We start from the raw sequence: 17,793 nt of genomic DNA, 5'->3' as shown, positions 1-17,793 counted from the left end.
AGGAAAGGGCCACCCAGTCCAGCGAAGAAGCGCGCCGGCAGGGACTTGGTCTGGACTCTTGACCAATGTTTTCACCCTGAGCTGGTCAGGTCCCCTGCACGTGTCCCTGGGCTCAGCAAATCGGGAATCAAGTCACCAAAATACAGCATCTTTGGTCCGCGAGCCGCTGGTCCAGCCCACCCAGCCCAGCCCCGTGTCTGGGTCTCGAGGGAGGCGCCCAGCAGTTTTCTGCAGGTCCTCGCCCTGTATCATTGGGAACGCCGTCAATGTGACTTACTCTGAGTTGTTGAAGAGGGAGATGGCACTGCAGTAAAATGGGGGGGAAGAGAATGTCATTCTATAGCTCTGAGGTTTTTCAAACCTTTTAATTTTACCAGTTTCTTTTCCCAGTGGCTGGCGGCTGGCGGCTCGTTCAGCAGTAGCTGCAATTTCAGCCCGAGCAAATGCACAGGGACTAGAGGGTGTCTCTCTGCCTCCTCTAACCCTTAGGGGTAGTTTCCTGCGGGTCTGGGGAGACGGCCCCGAGTCGCCATCGCTGCAATCTGGGCTCAGGGGTGTGGTCAAGATGCTGGGAGGCAGGGGACACTCCCTGAGTTGAGAGGCATGTCGGCATCACACCCATCTACCTAGAAAGGCCGCCCTGCTGGGATCAGGGGAAGACCTTACCTGTACTGGCGGTCAGAGTGGTGCTCGTGGTGGTGGAGGGGGTGATGAGGGAGACAGAGGTGGTGGTGGCGGGTGTTGAGGGGGACGAGGGTGGTGGGGTGGGCTCGCATATGCCGAAGTGCTCCTCCACCGTCCCGTTGGGGCCACAGGTCACCCAGTAGCAGAAGGGGCTGTCCTTCTTAGAGGTGACATTCTTCCCTGGGGGGAGGCCGACGTCAACACGTCAGGAACAAGACAGAGACACACAAGGCCTTCCTCAGTCTGTCCCAATAAGGGGAAGACTGGTTTCCCCCACCTCCAACCACTGGCAAACCAGTGCCCGTCAGGACCCCATTCCCAGAATCCTAAGCGGTGCCCATCAGGACACAGAAGCTACACCACAGATGGGGCATCTGCTCCCCATCAGGAGAAATACAAACATTCAGGTGAGCCCGAGGGGTTGCTGCGAATCAGAGGCACATCTGAGCTGGGAGCCCCAGGGAAGCCACACGGAAGAAAAGGGGGAGGGGGAGGGCCAGGAGGACCGTCCAGGGGCGGGCAGCTTACCTACTTCCGGCCGGCAGACAACTTGCGAGGAGTTGTGACACACACTGAAAAGCAAGAGCAAGGCTGCAGGCCCGAGGAAACACTGGCCTCTCCCAGCCGCCTCTGCCGCCGGCCCAAAGCCTCAGGGCGCTACCCCAAAGGCTGAGTCCAGGAGCCCCCGCCTGGGTTCCCACTGTGGGCAGAGAGGGGACGAGGCAAGGGGAGCAGAAGGAAGGAGGGCCCACTTCTCCCCTCCCCGTGTTTCCTGTGTGCGAGCGGCCATGTGTCCACATGTGTGTACATGAACAGCACTGTGTGCCAGTGTGTGTGCGTGGATGTGGGTGCGTGTGTGCGTGTGCACTGATCTCCCCCGGGGCCCCTGCGACGTGAGCTTAGATACCAAGAGTGGCAGATCTGCTCCGTGGGCACAGGCTCTCCGGGTGCGTAGTGAGTGCCGTTGACATAGCAGCCGCATTGGTCCTGTGTGACACACTTCTTCAGGTCCTCGTCGTAGATGGGACTGTCCTTAGGGCACCGGGGGTAGCAGCCTGGTGGGCACAGGGCACTGGGCTTGGACCGGCACAGAGGACCCCACATCCACAGACCCTACCCATCTTCCCCACCCTGGCAGGTCCTCTTCTCCAGATGTCCTCTGGGAAGGCAGGGGCCTGGACACCGCCCCCTTCCTGGGGCCCTGACACGGCCCTGTGGCCAAAGGGACAGCCAGGCCCCGCCCAGCCTCCTGGGGGGCACGCCCACTGCTCCCTCCCCAGATCTCCGTGTTCTCGGCTCACAGACGCTGCAGAGGACTCCCTAGCCCCCACCTCGCCCTCTTCTGCTCTTTCCCCACAGCAGCTTCGCCCCCGACCTCACACGGTCTCCTGACCTTACGTGGCGTGTTAAGCTGCCCCTTTTCTGCCTCTCTCCTCTAGGGCGGGGTCTTGACTCAGGCTCCCAGCCCCCTGTCAGCGCGGCGAGCCTGGCCCACCCTGGCACGCAGGGTCCCGGGCCCCACAGGGCGCCTCACCCTCTAGGTGGGACACGGAGATGTTGGAGTGAACGCCGCTGATCGTCCTGCACGTCTCAAAGCTGTGGGTCCCGCAGGGTTCGTAGTGCCACTGACACTCGTTCGGGGGGTTGTAGTAGTCACAGAATATGGCTGGGGGAGGGGGGAGGGGGGTCAGGCTCGGGGAGGGCCGAGGCCGGGCGGGGGAGGCGGGGGGGGTCACAAACACCCCATCCCCCGGTGCAGCAGCCTCCGGCCCGCCACACTGGCACCCCAGGCCCAGGACAGGCGGGCACTCACGGCACAGCTCGGGCGTCCTCCAGAACACGCAGGCCCCCTCCTTGGTGCACTCCTGGGCGTAGGCGGCCACAGCAGAGCAGAAACACTCACAGTCCCCGCCCGTGTCGCAGGAGCACGAGTCGTGGACACAGGCTTCGTAGAAGGGCTTGGGGTCCACCTAGGGGAGGAGCCTCCATGTGCCCGGTGTCTACACCGCCCTCATGCAGACAGGCCTTCCCCTGTGGCCCAGGAAGCTCGGGACCCCAAGGCCGACTCTGCGCCCGGGACAGGGTGTGGTCACCCAGCCCTAGCCCCCCAGTGGGGCTGGCAGGGGAGGTCCAGCAACGGTTGCCCAACCCTGCCCACCTCCCCCCACCACTGCCGGGAGCTAAGGGCCATCTGGGCCTCAGGGGCTTGTGTCCTTTCTCCCTCCCTGGAAGGTCCAGAGGCCGGGGGTCCAACCAGGGGTCTCAGAGGGAAGGCTGGACCTCTGGTCACGTGTCCAAAGGACACAGAAGATGGAGCTGAAGCTGGAGAACAGATGGCACAGGCTGACGCAGCCCCGCCCTCGGCCCCGCCCTCGTCCACTCCCCGCCCACCTTGCTGTGGCAGACCCCGAAGACCGGGCCCTTGATGATGCTGCACTGCTTCTCGGCCCAGGAGAGGCGGTGCGGCCTCAGGACGCACGGCTCGGGGGTGGCGCTCACGTCCGGACAGGTGGGGGCCTCCTTCCAGCTGTTCCCGAAGTCCAGCTCACTCTCCACCACCATGTGGTCCCGCGTGGTGAAGTCGTTGCTGGATCGCTGGTCAAAGTTCCCACACAGGCCACACACAGTGCCCTGCAGAGACAAGCCGGCCGGGGGCTTTGCCGGGGGCTCGCAGGCGGGAGGGGCTGACCGCTCACGAGCCTGGGGGGCCCGGGGGGAGCACAGGCACGGACTGGCTGACGGGCAGGCGCCTGCGCACCTTGTAGGAGGGGGCGAGCTTGATGAAGACGCTGGTCCTCTTGTCCCAGATGACGAGGATGCCGACGCTAGCCTCCACCACCAGGTACTGGCCCACTTCCCGCGTGGTGTAGGCCACATGGTGGCCCACGTCACGCTGTATCACCATGCAGTGTTTGTCCTCCAGCTTTAGCTCCGTCCTCTGTGCCCAGGGGAGAGGCCCCGTCACTGGCCGGGTCTGAGGGTCCCCAAGGGACCATGCATGCCCAGGGGAAGGCAGCACTCACCCCCAGGAAGATCTTGATGGCCTTGGAGCAGGTGACGCCCGTGGTGCCACAGGGGACATTCTCGGTGATGACACTGAAGGAGCCCAGTGAGGAGTTCTGGCCACAGTAGTCCTGGGGGCCCACGGGCACGTGAGCCAGGCCGGCCCGGCCATGAGGGTCCTGGGCACCTCCCCCCAGCTGGACCTGGTCGAGCCTCAGCCCCTCATCTGTTGAGAGGGGCCTTAACCCCCCCAAACACACACGCCCCTCTGCACCCCACACCCCCGGAACCCACGGGAGGGTTGGAATGGGAGGGCCACGGAAGGGCTCCCGTCCCGCCCCAGACCCCTCCACTCGGAGCCTCCTCACTGGTCTGGAGCAGCCCAGGGCCAGCAGCGCAGGGGCCACGAAGCAGCGGCAGGCTCTGGCCATGCCCTCGGCCTCACCTGAACGGCCACGTAGGAGCAGCGTCCATCAAAGTCATAGTACTTCCCATCGAAGGTGATGTAGTGGCTGTTCCCATAGATGGCACAGGTGCCGTGGCACACGGACTGGGTGCATGCCCAGCGCCCTTTCTGGCAGGCGCTGAGGAGAGCGAGATGGGGGGCCTGGAGGGGCTGCAGGGGCCCAGGTCCCCCACCCCTGCTCAGCGTGTACCCTGGCGCTGTGCGGAAAGCCCTCCAGCAGCTCACAGAGCACACCTCCAGGCCCGCCTATCCCAGCGCCCACCCAGGCCAGGGCCCTGCAGACCCCGGCCAGCCCCGCGGAGGAGACCCCCGTGGAGGAGGCCTGTGGTCCAGGGCCGGCTCCCCACGGAGTGCTTGGGGGTCGGGGGCCAGGGTGCTTACCAGGTGTTGCAGTCCACCCTGATCTTGTCCCCGGGGGAGTACAGGTCCTTGTTGTGCACACACGGGCACGCCTCCTCCACCACGCAGCCACCCCGGCCATCGTCAATCAGCCCTTCAGGGCACACGCAGCCGCTGATGCACTCCATCTGGTACTGGCGGGCGGTTGGAGAGCGGGGTTCGGGGATCAGGTGCCAGGCCCAGGGTGGCTGGCCCCTCTTCTGTTGCTGCAGACACCCCTCTTGCCCCGCCCCCCCACCCTCTGACGCTTGACGCCTCTCCCTGGTCCAGCCTCCGGAGCCCTGCCCCCGGGCTCACCACTGGGCTGGGAGATGGGGGAGAGCAGCCTGCCAGGGGCCCCTACACTGGTCCCTGTGCCCTCAGCGGTCTGGGTGGGGACCCACAGGTGGTCACCTCCCACGAGGAACGGGGAGGGCCGGCGAAGCGCATGTGTCCAGAGGACCTAGGGACCAGAGCCGCAGGACCGGCCGTACGGGAGCCCGCTTGCACCCCCGTCCACAGCGCCCCCGCCCAGCACGCACATAGCCGGCAGCCAGCGTCTGGCAGCTGACGGGCCTGGGGTTCCGGGTGGCCAGCGCCGTCCGGTTGTTGCAGTCGACATGGATCTTCGGGGCCGGGCAGCCTGCGGGACGGAAGGGGCCACATCAGCTCAGGTGAAGTTGGGTGCGGGGCTCGCGCAGGCGATGGAGGGGGAGCAGGTTGGGGGGCGGCAGGCCATGCACAGGGCAGCAGCCACTTACCCTGGTAGGGCTGCTTGACCTGCAGGCAGTGCAGCCTCCCGTTCTGGCAAACGCTGTGAGGGAGAGGTGGGGGGTGAATGGGGCCCTTCGGGGGCGGGCCCAGTGGCTCTGTGGGACTGGGCGGGGGTGTGGGCGCCCCCAGCAGAGCCGGCCCTCCCTCCCTGACCCCAGGCCACACACCATCGCTTCTCCTGCCTCAGGATGGTCTTCCCTGCCTCCAGGTAGACGCCATCGTGGTAGCAGGAACACTTGGCCAGGACCACGCAGCGGCCCTTCTCGTCCAGGAAGGTGTGGTCGGGGCAGCCGCAGCCGTCCACGGGTGCGAAGCCCTTGACACAGTGGGTGTCAGGCTCAGACAGCGAGCGGCAGGTCGGCTGGCAGGTGGTCAGGTTGTACAGGAAGACCTGCGACCTGGGGCAGGAGCCCACGTCCTTGTCTGCAGAGGGGAGGGGCCGGCCTGAGGGGCGGGAGGACGGCCCGCAGCTCCCTTCCCCGAAAGCCAGCCCCGAGCCCCACATCTGGCCAGGACACCCACCCAGCCAGGGGGCCAACAAGGGCAGTCACCCCGGGACCCCTGGCCACACAGGTGCCCCAGCCCCCAGCATGCACCTCCCCTCTGAGCTAAGGCATCGTGGCCACAGTTCCAGGCCCCTCCCTGCAAGCAGAGTGGCCCAGGGCTGGTTTCCTGCTGCTTCCTAGCCGGGGAAGCTGGGAGTGAGGTCGGCCCCCTGCACCCTCAACCCTCGACGGCCAGGGTGAGCTGCCACCTGGGACAGCAGCGACCTGGAGGCCGGCCCGGGCCCAGGACACCTGGCACTCACTGCAGACGCGCTCCCGCCAGCCCCACAGCATGACGCCCTTGATGGTGCAGGCGCGGGCGTAGGAGGACAGGGCCGCGCACATGCAGTCCTCCGTGCTCTGACAGTTGCACGTGTCATATTTGCACCTCTGTGGGGGCAAACAGGGCAGTGAACGGGGAGAGCTGGCTGGGGGACATCACGCCCGTGTGAGCACACAGACACGCAGCACTTACGCCCGTGCACACACACACCCAGCTACACACATGTGCTCTGCACACACCCAGCTATACACATGTGCTGTGCTCACAGACCCAGCTATACACATGTGCTCTGCACACACCCAGCTATACACATGTGCTCTGCACACACACCCAGCTATACACATGTGCTCTGCACACACCCAGCTATACACATGTGCTGTGCTCACAGACCCAGCTATACACATGTGCTGTGCACACACCCAGCTATACACATGTGCTGTGCACACACCCAGCTATACACATGTGCTCTGCACACACCCAGCTATACACATGTGCTGTGCACACACACCCAGCTATACACATGTGCTGTGCACACACACCCAGCTATACACATGTGCTGTGCTCACAGACCCAGCTATACACATGTGCTGTGCACACACCCAGCTATACACATGTGCTGTGCACACACCCAGCTATACACATGTGCTCTGCACACACCCAGCTATACACATGTGCTGTGCACACACACCCAGCTATACACATGTGCTGTGCTCACAGACCCAGCTATACACATGTGCTGTGCACACACCCAGCTATACACATGTGCTGTGCTCACAGACCCAGCTATACACATGTGCTCTGCACACACACCCAGCTATACACATGTGCTGTGCTCACAGACCCAGCTATACACATGTGCTGTGCACACACACCCAGCTATACACATGTGCTCTGCACACACCCAGCTATACACATGTGCTGTGCACACACACCCAGCTATACACATGTGCTGTGCTCACAGACCCAGCTATACACATGTGCTGTGCACACACACCCAGCTATACACATGTGCTCTGCACACACCCAGCTATACACATGTGCTGTGCACACACACCCAGCTATACACATGTGCTGTGCACACACACCCAACTATACACATGTGCTGTGCACACACACCCAGCTATACACATGTGCTGTGCACACAGACCCAGCTATACACATGTGCTCTGCACACACGCAGCCGTTTCGCACAGGAGCCGCGCAGGCAGCGGGGAGGGCAGTGCCGGGGGCCGTTTCGCACAGGAGCCGCGCAGGCAGCGGGGAGGGCAGTGCCGGGGGCCGTTTCGCACAGGAGCCGCGCAGGCAGCGGGGAGGGCAGTGCCGGGGGCCGTTTCGCACAGGAGCCGCGCAGGCAGCGGGGAGGGCAGTGCCGTGGGCCGTTTCGCACAGGAGCCGCGCAGGCAGCGGGGAGGGCAGTGCCGGGGGCCGTTTCGCACAGGAGCCGCGCAGGCAGCGGGGAGGGCAGTGCCGGGGGCCGCCCACCTTGTAGTACTCAGCTGGGTCCACGGCAGAGTGACACTTGCTGAAGGGGCTCTCTGTCTTCTTCAGCAGGGAGCACCAATGCTCGGCGTAGTTGGCTGGAGAGGGTTCAGCCCGTCAGTGCGGACGGCCCCTCCCACAAGTCCCCCAGGTCAGGCTGCCCAGCCGCCCAGGCTGGGGCAGACACTGTCCCCTCGGTGGACCGAGCCCAAGCCCCTCCCTTCAGGGCAGGTCAGCACAGGACGGTGCCCCTTTGTAAGGCAAGGGCTCCCACCCCTCTCCTCTCTCCACCTCGTGGACGTGGCAGGTGACCTGGCAGGTGTTAGGGTGTCCTGTCAAGGCACCAGGCCAGCCCCCAGATGAGGGCCACCAGCCTGCGATTAGTAGCCCCGGCCCCTCTGCCATGTCACTGGGCAGGCTGCCACCGTGGGCCACCATAAACCAGCCGCAAGGCAGACGGCAGCAGGTGGACGGCTGGCTCTGTTGTCTCCACACGACACCCGCCCACCGCGTCCCACCAGGAGCCCTGTGTGCGCCGGGCCAGCTCCCCAGCGGCCAGGCCTCACCGCTCTCGATGCTGAGGGAGCAGGGGTCATCCAGCCAGTCCAGCTTGTTGCGGCAGCTCGACTGGGCCTTCCAGGAGTTGGCGAAGCCGGCGCCCGTGGCCTCCACCAGCCCACCGGGCGTCCTGAAGTCGTCACCTTCAAGGCCGTTGAAGTTCCCGCAGAGGCCTGAGGGGCCAGGACAGGGTTGGGAAGGGTCGGGGGTCAGAGTGCGCAGGCCCAAGGGTGGCCTGCGTGGGGGGCGCTGGGCGGGGCCGCTCACCCTGCACCAGCCCCTGGGCGGCATGGTCCAGCGTCAGGAAGAGCTGCATGACCGGCACCAGCTGGACCTGCAGCCTGAGGCCGAAGGCGGTGGTCACGACGATGTGGTGGGAGGACGGTTGAAGGATGGAGAAGCTCGCTGCAAGGCAGGGGAGGGGAAGGGCCGTGGAGGGCTCGTGGGGAGGGCTCCCCTCCTTTCCCATCCCCCTCCCCCGTCTCCCTCCCCCCTCCTCCCCCCACCCCGCCCCCTCCCCGGCATGGGCGCCCTGGAGCTGGACTCACCCGTCACGTGGGGCAGGTTCACCTTAAGTTCATTCAGCAGGACGCTGCCGTCCAACTTGAAGGCCACCACCTGTGGGCAAGGCCGAGTGTACACGGGGGCTGAGAAGGGCCTTGGGGCCCCCGGGGGTGCTGGGAGGGCAGGGGGCAGGGGCACCCACGTTCTTCTTGTTGTCAGCCAGCAGCACCACTGTCTTCAGGCAGGTCTGCTTGTCGGTGGAGCCACAGGGGGTCAGCTCGCCCAGGACGGCGTAGGAGTCATGGGTGTCCTGCGGGGAGGGCAGAGGGCGTTGCAGCCACACAGCGGGTGGGGCAGGGGTCCAGCTCCACCCACATGCCCACCCGGGTGCCAGCCACCTTGGTCAGCACGTAGTAGCAGTCCCCGTGGAACGTGTACTTCCTCTCGTCGAAGGTGGTGATGTGGGCACCGCCCTCCAGGGCACATGTCCCGGGACACTGCAGGTCCTGGCACACCCAGCGGCCGGCGTTGCAAACACTGCAGGGCAACAGGGCCAGGGTCAGGCTCGACCGCCACCCCTGCCCTCTGGGACCCCCAGCCCACCTGGAAACCCTCCCGCTGGGACCCTCAGCCCACCTGGACTCCCCTCCCGCTGGACTCCCCTCCCGCTGGACCCCAGCCCATCGGGACGCCAGCCCACCTGGACCCCAGCCCGTTGGGACCACAGCCCGTCGGGACCCCAGCCCGTCGGGACCCCAGCCCACCTGGACCCCAGCCCATCAGGACCCCAGCCCACCTGGACCCCAGCCCGTCGGGACACCAGCCCACCTGGACTCCCCTCCCGCTGGACTCCCCTCCCGCTGGACCCCAGCCCGTCGGGACCCCAGCTCCGGGACCCACCACTGCTCGCAGTTGTTGATGATCTGTTGGCCAGGCGCGTACAGGTGTCCATGCAGCTTGCAGTGACACTGGTTCACAGGGATGCAGCCGTCACCCTTGATGTCATCGTACACAGTGCCTGGGACAGCGCGGGACATGTTCCATTCAGCCGGCCCGAACAGCGCCAGCGTCCCCCCTGGCGGGGCTGCCGCTTCCAGGGCCACAGCCAGGGGCCGGCCTCCCTGAAGGGGTGCTGCCAGCCAGGCCTCCCAGCCACAGACACCTATGGTCCTTTGGGGACAACTGTGGTCCCCACACTGTATCAGAGGGACCTGCTTCCAGGCTCAGAGCCACAGGCTAGGCAGGAGGAGGTCTGTCCACGGGTGATGAGCAGGAAGGTGACACTGCTGTGTGTATGTTGGGGGGTCTTCAGCCCTTGTAGCCCTTCTACCTGGACCTTGTCCCCGATGTCCCTGCAGGGCCCCGAGCTGTCGCTCTCCCTCAGCATGGCTGAGAGCCGAGGCCCAGGCAGCGAGGCGGCCGTCCTGCCAGGCACAGGCGGCGGGCGGTGCTTCAGGGCAGCGCTCTCCACTCCGCTGCCTGCGTGCGTCCCCAGCACTCACCTTCTGGGCAGAAACAGCCGTCCATGCGATGTTCCTCACACAGGCTGCTGACCTCCAGGTGTGAGCAGGTGTCCATGCAGGGCGAGCCGCTCTCCAGGTAAACCATGGTCCTGGGGCAGCTCTTAGCTGGACAGGCAGAGGCAGGCCCCTGAGCCGAGTGCAGGGCGCAGCGGGTGCCACGAAGGGTCCGTGCCGGCCTCGCGCCCCAGCTGAGCTGGGCACAGCATGGCTCCCAGTCCAGGGCGCAAAGGGCACCGCGCTCCCCGCGGATCATGCCCCACGTGCCCCTGGTTCCTGCCCGCGCGGCACTTACGGCAGAGCGAGGCGGTCCTCCAGTTCCGCGGCCTGCCACCGGCGTGCGAGCACTGGCGGGAGAACTCGGCGATGGTGCTGCAGACGCAGGAGGCGCCATGCGGGCACTGGCAGCGGTCCTGCACGCAGGCCTGCACGTACAGCTCCAGCGGCACCAGGTCCCGGCAGTCCTCGAAGACCGTGTCTGTCAGCAGCCTCTCGCACTCGGCGCGCTGGCGGGCAGTGAATGGGGCTGCTCACGGCCTCCTCTCCCCTCCGCACCACCGGGGCGGGCGCGGGGTCCCCAACAGAGGCCAGCGGGCACGGCTCTGGGGGGAGGTGCAGGCTCTGCTCCCACGGCCCCCTCCCCCCCGAATGGCCAGCGACTCACATGCTCAGAGCAGGACGCGGGGGTCGGCACCTCCTGGGGGCCCTCGCACACCTCCTCAGGCTTGTTCACCTTCTGCATGTTCCCAAATTCGACGGGACTGAAGAGCACGCCTGGGGGGCACAGCCGTTCAGCGGGGCCGGGCGGGGAGCCTGCCCGCAGCCCAGCCGCCAAGGCCCGAGGAGGCCCTCACCATCGGAGAGGAACTCAGAGTAGGTCTGCAGGCCGTTGTAGTCACCGCAGAGGCCGCACGTGTGGTTCCGGAACTTACTGTCCAGCTCCAGCTGTCCGGGGAAGGGAGACAAGTGAGCAGGCCGTGGGGCAGCCAGGTCAGCCTCAGAACCCTGCCTGAACGGGTGTCAGCCGTGGTGGGAGAGCTGGGGTTAGCTGGGGGGAGGGGGCGGGGGAAGGGGCAGGGCCAGCACCACCCCGGGCCAGAGGGTCCCCTCACGGGGTGGACCGCCTGACCCCCGCTCTGCCTCCAGCCTCTCCACCCGCCCAAAGGCCACACAGCGCCCCAGCCCGCCCAGACCCCCTCTTGGTCCCCTGGGGTCCCCGAGGCCCGTGACACACCATGACTGAGTCCTCCCGGTTCCACATGAGCATGAGGCCGGCACGGGAGTAGACCTTGGTGTAGGCGTCATTCTGCTCGATGAGCAGTCCCGGGCTGTAGTGCGGGCTGCTGACCCTGGGGGATGGGCACCGGGGTCACGCCGGCCCACGCAGCACCCACGTGGCAGAGGGGCTGAGGCTGGGGGCGTGGGTGGGGTGGCTGGCTCCCATCCGGAGCCACAAGCAGTGTGGCCACCCTCTGGGGGCACTCGAGCCGTGGCCCAGCCCCTGTCCACCTGCCTGGCTAGGTCCTCCGGGCCGAGCCACACCCGCCGGCCCAACGCCCTCTCCACACCCCCTCCCTGGGCTCTGCTCTGGGCAGGGCCCCCAGGGAGCCCGTAAAGCCCTGGGAGGAGGGGGGCCAGGCTGGAGAGGCCCCACCCACCCCATCGCCCAGGGCAGGCGCCGCACCCACCCCACGCTGCCCCTGTGGGCCCTGTTCGCACCCCCTGCTCTGAGCCTGGGCTTCGGGGAATCAAAATCCCTTGGAGCAGGGGAAGGGCAAACCCTGCAGGTGGGGACGCCCCCTGCACCCCAACCCCCGCCCGCCCGGGGCAGCAATGAGCTCAGGGCCCCTTTGTTCCTGAGACAACGCGGGACAACGTGGGGGAAGGAGGAACGGGCCTCCCGTGGGCTCCTGTAACCCTAGCTTGGGCTGCCAGGCCACCCTGCCCAGCACGGTCCAGCCCAGAGCCTGGTGGGCTGCCAGCAGCGGGGCTGGAGGAGACTCACTGGTAATAAAGCTCTCTCCCCAACACTCTCCTTCTTAGCCGGCGGGGCAGTGGGGGGAGGTGGGGGAAGGGAGGGCAAGCGGGGGCACTGGCTCACAGGACGTGGGAAGGGACACTGCCTGGCCACTCACACGGCGCCGTTCACCACAGCGAGCTGGCTGGTGAGGTAGATGGCATCACCCTTGACGGTCAGCAGGATGTACTCGACCTGGGGGTGGCCCCCACTGCGGCCGGGGGCCCGTTTCAGGTGCACAGCGAACTCCTGGTAGGTGTCCCGGCAGTCAGAGGCGAAGTTGTAGTCGCACAGCCCGGGGAAGCGGAAGACGTCTCCGTCGAAGGTCTTGTAGTGGGAGTTGCCCCACGTGCTGCAGACGCTCTGGCCGTGGTTCCGGGTCCTGCCTGCTGGGGCGCAGCGGGTGGGCACGTGAGCAGCCCATGTCGCCAGGAAGCCCGTCCGTCCGAGGCTCTGGCCTGGCAGCGGCCCTCTGAGGACCCTCCAGAGGCGCCCCGCAGCAGCTCAGAGCCCGTCGGGGTCTCGGCCCAGGCCCCAGGGAGGGTCGTCCTGCGGGGGTCCTCTGCTGGACACTGGCCACCCCATCCACGCAGTCTCAGCCCCCTGAAAGGGCGTCTCCAGCTGCCGCGCCCTCCCACCCTGACCCTGCAGGGGATGCAGCTGTGTGCTGAGCGGGGAGCAGGGCCAGAGGGGCTGTCGGGCTCCCTGGCGCCCTGTCAGCCTGGCCCAGCTCCCCACCCCGGTCTCCACCACACTCCGTCCATCGACACCCCAGCCAGCACCCCAGCCCCGCTCCAGCCGCCCCTCATCCCGCAGAAGATCTGTGCCAGACCTCTCAGAGGGAACCTGCGTCATGTTCATCCGTATGGGGCCAGCTCCCCCTTCCCCCAGCCCCGCCACCACCCTGTCCCCAAGTGCCCTGCTGGGACAGAGATGTCCCCATCCTACATCTGCATGGTCTTCTCTGGCTGAAGCCACCCCTTGAGCAGAGACCCAAACAGCTGGCTCTGCTGAAGGGCCCAGCTTGGTCTTGACCCCCAGTCCCGGTACTGATACCGGGACTGGGGGCCTCCCCTGGCCCCGCCCCTCCTGGCAGGCCCCTGCCTCCCCTAGGCCCACAGGCAGCCACCCAGACCGGTGCGTCCGCCTGGGACTGTCCCCTGGATACACACTCTGGCCAGGCAATCACCTTCAGAAGCATGGTGGGAACCCAAGACCCCCTTCCTCCCTCCCTCCCTCCCTCCCTTCCTTCCTTCTTTCCTCCCTCCCTCCCTCCCTTCCTTCCTTCCTCCCTCCCTCCCTTCCTTCCTTCTTTCCTCCCTCCCTTCCTTCCTTCCTTCCTTCCTTCCATCCCTCCACCCAAAGTCAGCAGGGGTGGGGTTGCAGGAGGCCTGGCCCACGCTGTCCACCCCAAAGCCCGGGCCGAGGGAAACACCTCTACCCCAGGCAGGACCATGTGCCCTGGGCCGCCCGGTCTTCCTGCCCGCACCCTCTCACCTCTCCGGAGTTCTGAGCCCCCGGCCCAGGTCAGAGTCAGGCAGAGGGCCACCAGGAGGGCTAGTGGCAGCCCCATGGTGGCCAGAAACCTGGTGTGGGAGAGCGACCGGGGCAGGGGTCTGGGCCTTATATGGCCCCGCAGAGCAGTCGGAGGGTGGGGAGGGCAGGGGAGGGGCGAGGGGTGGGTGGGGCACTGCCAGATTGTCAGGAAAGCAGCTGCGGGGGCACCAAGGGCCCTGGTGGGGAAATATTGATTCAGGTTATCTGAGGTTTATTTTTTATTGCTCCCGGGTTAGAGCTGGCTCTGCCCAGAATGTGGCAGCCCCAATTACCCGATTCCAACACACACCCAAGGCAGACCTCCGTCCCTCCCAGCCACTAGCGGAACCAGGCCCGGGACAGGGAGGACCTGGCCCCCCATTTTTTTAATGTGGAATCTAATTTTTTTTTTTTTTTTTGGCCGCGTTGGGTCTTTGTTCCTGCACGCGGGCTTTCTCTAATTGCGATGAGCGGAGGCTACTCTTGGTTGTGGCGCTCAAGTTTCTCATTGCTGTGGCCTCTCTCGTTGCGGAGCACGGGCTCTAGGCGCGCGGGCTTCAGTAGTTGTGGCTCTCGGGCTCTAGAGCGCAGGCTCAGTAGTTGTGGCGCGCGGGCTTAGTTGCTCCACGGCATGTGGGATCTTCCCAGACCAGGGCTCGAACCCGTGTCCCCTGCATTGGCAGGCGGACTCTCAACCACTGCGCCACGAGGGTCGTCCAGAAGCACGTCCTGGCAGCCAACAGGCTCCCCGAACCCCACCCCACCCATTCAGCATCTCTGGCACGGCGAACGTCAAATGGGGTGCCTCCCAAGGGGCCCCGACGAACTACTGCCTGGTGTGGGCTCCCACTCTGGGGGCCTGTCGGAGACCTCCTGGACCTCAGCCTCCCCAGCCAGGGGCCCGAGCTCCGGGTCAGGGTAAGGGGGCCCCTGCTCTCCCTGAACCCCGCTGCCGAGGCAGGGAGGGCATGGGCTCCTGTGGGGTCCAGGCGGTGCCCCATTTCCGCACCAATTCCTTCCCATACCTCGTTGAGCTCGGTCAGGGGCCCCCGGCTCCGGCCCACCCTCTAATCCCCTCCTTTCCCAGGCCAAGCCAGCCTCTGGAATTACATGTAATTGGGACTTGGGGAGCCCAGCCAGGGGATGCTTTAACAGAATCACATCCTCTGGGACACAGGGCACCGGGCTCGAGGCTGAGAGTAGCCGTCCCCAAGGGGAGTGGGGCCGGGGCCGGACACGAGCACGGCCTGGCAGGCACAGGCCCGGCCCTGCAGCCTCCCCAGGACGGTGGGGAGAACCAGGGAAGAGGGTGGGGCAGCCACGCAGGTGCTCCCGGGCCGGGCCTCTGGTGGGAAGAGGGTCCTGCCCCAGAGAGGAACTATGGCCTCCAGGGCATCTCAGACCCTCCAAGTGAACCCGAGCACGTCTGGAAATGCCTTGAGGACGTGGCATTTGAGCTGCGCTGGCCCCAAGCCTTAGCAACCTCTGGGTGGGCACCCATGTCGCTGGTGGGTAAACCGAGATCGGGGCCTCCCCTCCCTGCATTCCTCCATTCTGAAAACAAACGTGCATCTTGAATTCGACTTTTGACTTTGGCCAGCGCAATTGTGGAGAACAGCTCTGATGGTCGGGGGGCCTCGGTCTCCAACCTCGGGGCCCCTGAGTTTCAGGGGCAAGTGGGAGAGGTTCATCTCAACTGTTACTCTGGACAAGGGGGCTGCCCAGTGGTGGGGGCCATGGGACCCTGAGTCCGGCGCCCCTGCAGAGGCAGTGACCAGAAGCTGGGGCCTTGGCCTGGCACCTCCCGGGGGCCCTTCCTCTGCAGACAGGCCCTCCACACCACTGCAACAGCACCCAGGGCCACGAGCTCTGCTCACAGCACCTGACGATTCCCGGGGTCCCCGCGGAGCCAAGACATCAAAGGACAGGTACCCCCAGGGTCAAAGAGAGTGACTGGGAGCCATGGTCCCCAGGCCTGACCCTCCTGGGGGCCTGAGGTAAAGCCCCTCATCCTGTCCTGCTGTGCTGCCAGCCCCAGGCCCAGGGTCCCAGGGACCCAGGCACGTGGGGGACAGCGTTCGGCTCGAGCCAGGAGGAGCAGGGATCAGGCAACCAGAGCAGCTGGCCCAGCAGGCCCATCGTGCCACTTCCTGTGGGGCTTGCATGGGCTGGCACTGCGCCCTGGGGAAACCCAAGGACAGGGCTCCCTCTGCGACCCCCAGGGGCAGTGATTTTCCATGCCAGGCTCCCTCTGCCCTGGTGGGAATCAGAGATTCCTGGCCAAAGACAGGACGCGCAGCACAGCCCCGAGTCTAAGAATGTGGGGTCCTCCCTGGGGTCTGAGAAGGTGGGGTTGGGTCCCCCCTGGGTCTGAGAAGGTCAGCCCCATGGACCCTCTGGGTGGGGAAGCCAGTGTCCCAAGGCCCACACCCCTCTTGGCACAGACGCAGGTTCTCGGGTGGGACCCGTGAGCAGTGCCATTAGGCGCTCAGACTGGGGTGGGCACGAGAGGGCAGGAGGGATGGGGCTGGTGGGAGGAGATGGGGAGGGCTTGGGGCCCCCATGCGACCTCTGGTCAGTCTCCCGGCCGCTGGGCAAACTCAGTCATGGCGGGTCCCTAGCAGGTAAGTCCCTGGAAAGTACCTGACTAGGACACCTGGGTGCTTAGACATGTCCATCCATCCATCACTTTAATTCTTGTGGATGCAGGAGGAGGCCCCTCGGCCTGTGACACTCCACTCAGTGCGCTGGAGCCCCGTTCCCGCCCTACCGGGACCCCCACCCTTCACTGAGGCAGAGTTGAGGAAACTGCCCAGCGTCCCTCTGTGACAAGGCTGTGACGCCCAAAGGCCACCAGGACACCACTCTGGCCAGCCACAGTCGGGGGCTGCTGAGGGGGCTGACTGCCTGCCCACCAGTCAGGTGGACCCCCCCGGGGCACAGACCCACACACACACATGCACACCGGCCTGGGCAGCCCCGGGCCTCCCCCCGCCAGGGCCCACACCCAGCAGTGTTTACCCCAACAGGACACTGTTCCCAGGACTACAGTCTCGGAAATCACAGTCTTGACCACAGGGAGGAGGCCACAGAGACGTCACGAAACGCAGCCTAAAACAATTGGCCACGGCGATCTGTCCACAAACCCTGCCTCATCAGGAAGGGGGAGGGCGGGGAACGGGGGCAGCGGGGGAGGGCGACTCATCAGGGAGTGGGAGGGAGGAAGGGCGGAGGGGGTCTGTAAAAGAACAAGGATCCATATGTGTAGACCCTTCTCAGACCCTGGGCCCAACCCCAGGCCGACGGCTCCGGTGGTCCGGCCTCGGTGGGCAGATGGAGGGTGTGCCCAGGGAAGCTGTGGGTTCCTAGCCCTCGGGACACCCAAGGGAGCCCACAGCCCCAGCCAGACACCGGACAGAGTCCCCGGTAGGTAAGTGTCTGAGGACTCGGAGGCAGGCAAAGAGAACACCAGCCATGCCCACCGCCTCCCCATGTGCTCCCTGAGGCAGTGGAAAGGGTAACTCAGACCTGGCCAGCACCCTCAGAGGATCTGAAAGACCTGGGGGTGTGCAGGCCCAGGCCTCATACCACCTCCCCTGGCCTGCAAGGTTTACAGTAGGACATGACGTATCTGCCCCTGCCATGCTTGAAGAGTAGGTGGGTTAACACACAAAGGTGTTTGTTCCCAAGCAAGTGGGGCGGGGCCAGGTCAGCGGGCTCTGCTCCGCAGGGCAGGCAGGCACAGGCCTGGCCTCCTTGGGGGTAAAGGGCCACTGCACCTCAGGAGACCGGTCACCTTCCAGCAGTCATCCCCGCCTCGAGACCTGGTCCTTACACTGACCATTTTCCTCACCAACCTGGCTGCACTGTGTGACCCCTGTGGCCTTCAGGCTGTGAGCACCTCGAGGGCAGCAGCCTATGTGGGCTCCTCTGTGGGCTAGCGTCACAGTAGTCACTCAATAACTTTGCTTCTGGGTAGGTATGTGGCTAGGTGGATGGGTGACTAGATGAGTGAATGAGTGGATGCATCTGTGGGTAAATGATGG

General features: G+C 65.7%; 1 protein-coding gene across 1 annotated transcript in view; it reads right to left on the bottom strand.

The window, feature by feature from the left end:
- MUC2 (mucin 2, oligomeric mucus/gel-forming) overlaps window positions 1–13,784 on the bottom strand; it is a 31,850-nt gene extending 18,066 nt beyond the window's left edge. The window contains exons 1-27 of the mRNA XM_067747884.1: window positions 13,709–13,784; window positions 12,330–12,600; window positions 11,429–11,543; window positions 11,043–11,139; window positions 10,859–10,968; window positions 10,490–10,700; window positions 10,177–10,302; window positions 9,575–9,692; window positions 9,073–9,211; window positions 8,877–8,984; window positions 8,719–8,788; window positions 8,438–8,575; window positions 8,179–8,343; window positions 7,616–7,710; window positions 6,114–6,240; window positions 5,473–5,728; window positions 5,293–5,345; window positions 5,074–5,174; window positions 4,535–4,686; window positions 4,133–4,271; window positions 3,708–3,818; window positions 3,443–3,622; window positions 3,076–3,315; window positions 2,498–2,654; window positions 1,592–1,739; window positions 1,213–1,256; window positions 667–864 (exon numbers count right to left, since the gene is read on the bottom strand). Coding sequence (XP_067603985.1) covers window positions 667–864; window positions 1,213–1,256; window positions 1,592–1,739; window positions 2,498–2,654; window positions 3,076–3,315; window positions 3,443–3,622; window positions 3,708–3,818; window positions 4,133–4,271; window positions 4,535–4,686; window positions 5,074–5,174; window positions 5,293–5,345; window positions 5,473–5,728; window positions 6,114–6,240; window positions 7,616–7,710; window positions 8,179–8,343; window positions 8,438–8,575; window positions 8,719–8,788; window positions 8,877–8,984; window positions 9,073–9,211; window positions 9,575–9,692; window positions 10,177–10,302; window positions 10,490–10,700; window positions 10,859–10,968; window positions 11,043–11,139; window positions 11,429–11,543; window positions 12,330–12,600; window positions 13,709–13,784 — 3,745 coding nt within the window. The remainder of the gene's footprint in view (window positions 1–666; window positions 865–1,212; window positions 1,257–1,591; window positions 1,740–2,497; window positions 2,655–3,075; window positions 3,316–3,442; window positions 3,623–3,707; window positions 3,819–4,132; window positions 4,272–4,534; window positions 4,687–5,073; window positions 5,175–5,292; window positions 5,346–5,472; window positions 5,729–6,113; window positions 6,241–7,615; window positions 7,711–8,178; window positions 8,344–8,437; window positions 8,576–8,718; window positions 8,789–8,876; window positions 8,985–9,072; window positions 9,212–9,574; window positions 9,693–10,176; window positions 10,303–10,489; window positions 10,701–10,858; window positions 10,969–11,042; window positions 11,140–11,428; window positions 11,544–12,329; window positions 12,601–13,708) is intronic.
- Window positions 13,785–17,793: the final 4,009 nt, after the last annotated feature.

Source organism: Pseudorca crassidens, chromosome 9 (genome assembly GCF_039906515.1).
Source record: "Pseudorca crassidens isolate mPseCra1 chromosome 9, mPseCra1.hap1, whole genome shotgun sequence".
Classification (NCBI taxonomy): domain Eukaryota; kingdom Metazoa; phylum Chordata; class Mammalia; order Artiodactyla; family Delphinidae; genus Pseudorca; species Pseudorca crassidens.
The sequence above is the reverse complement of the archived record's forward strand: the minus strand, read 5'-3'. Positions and strand labels throughout refer to the sequence as shown.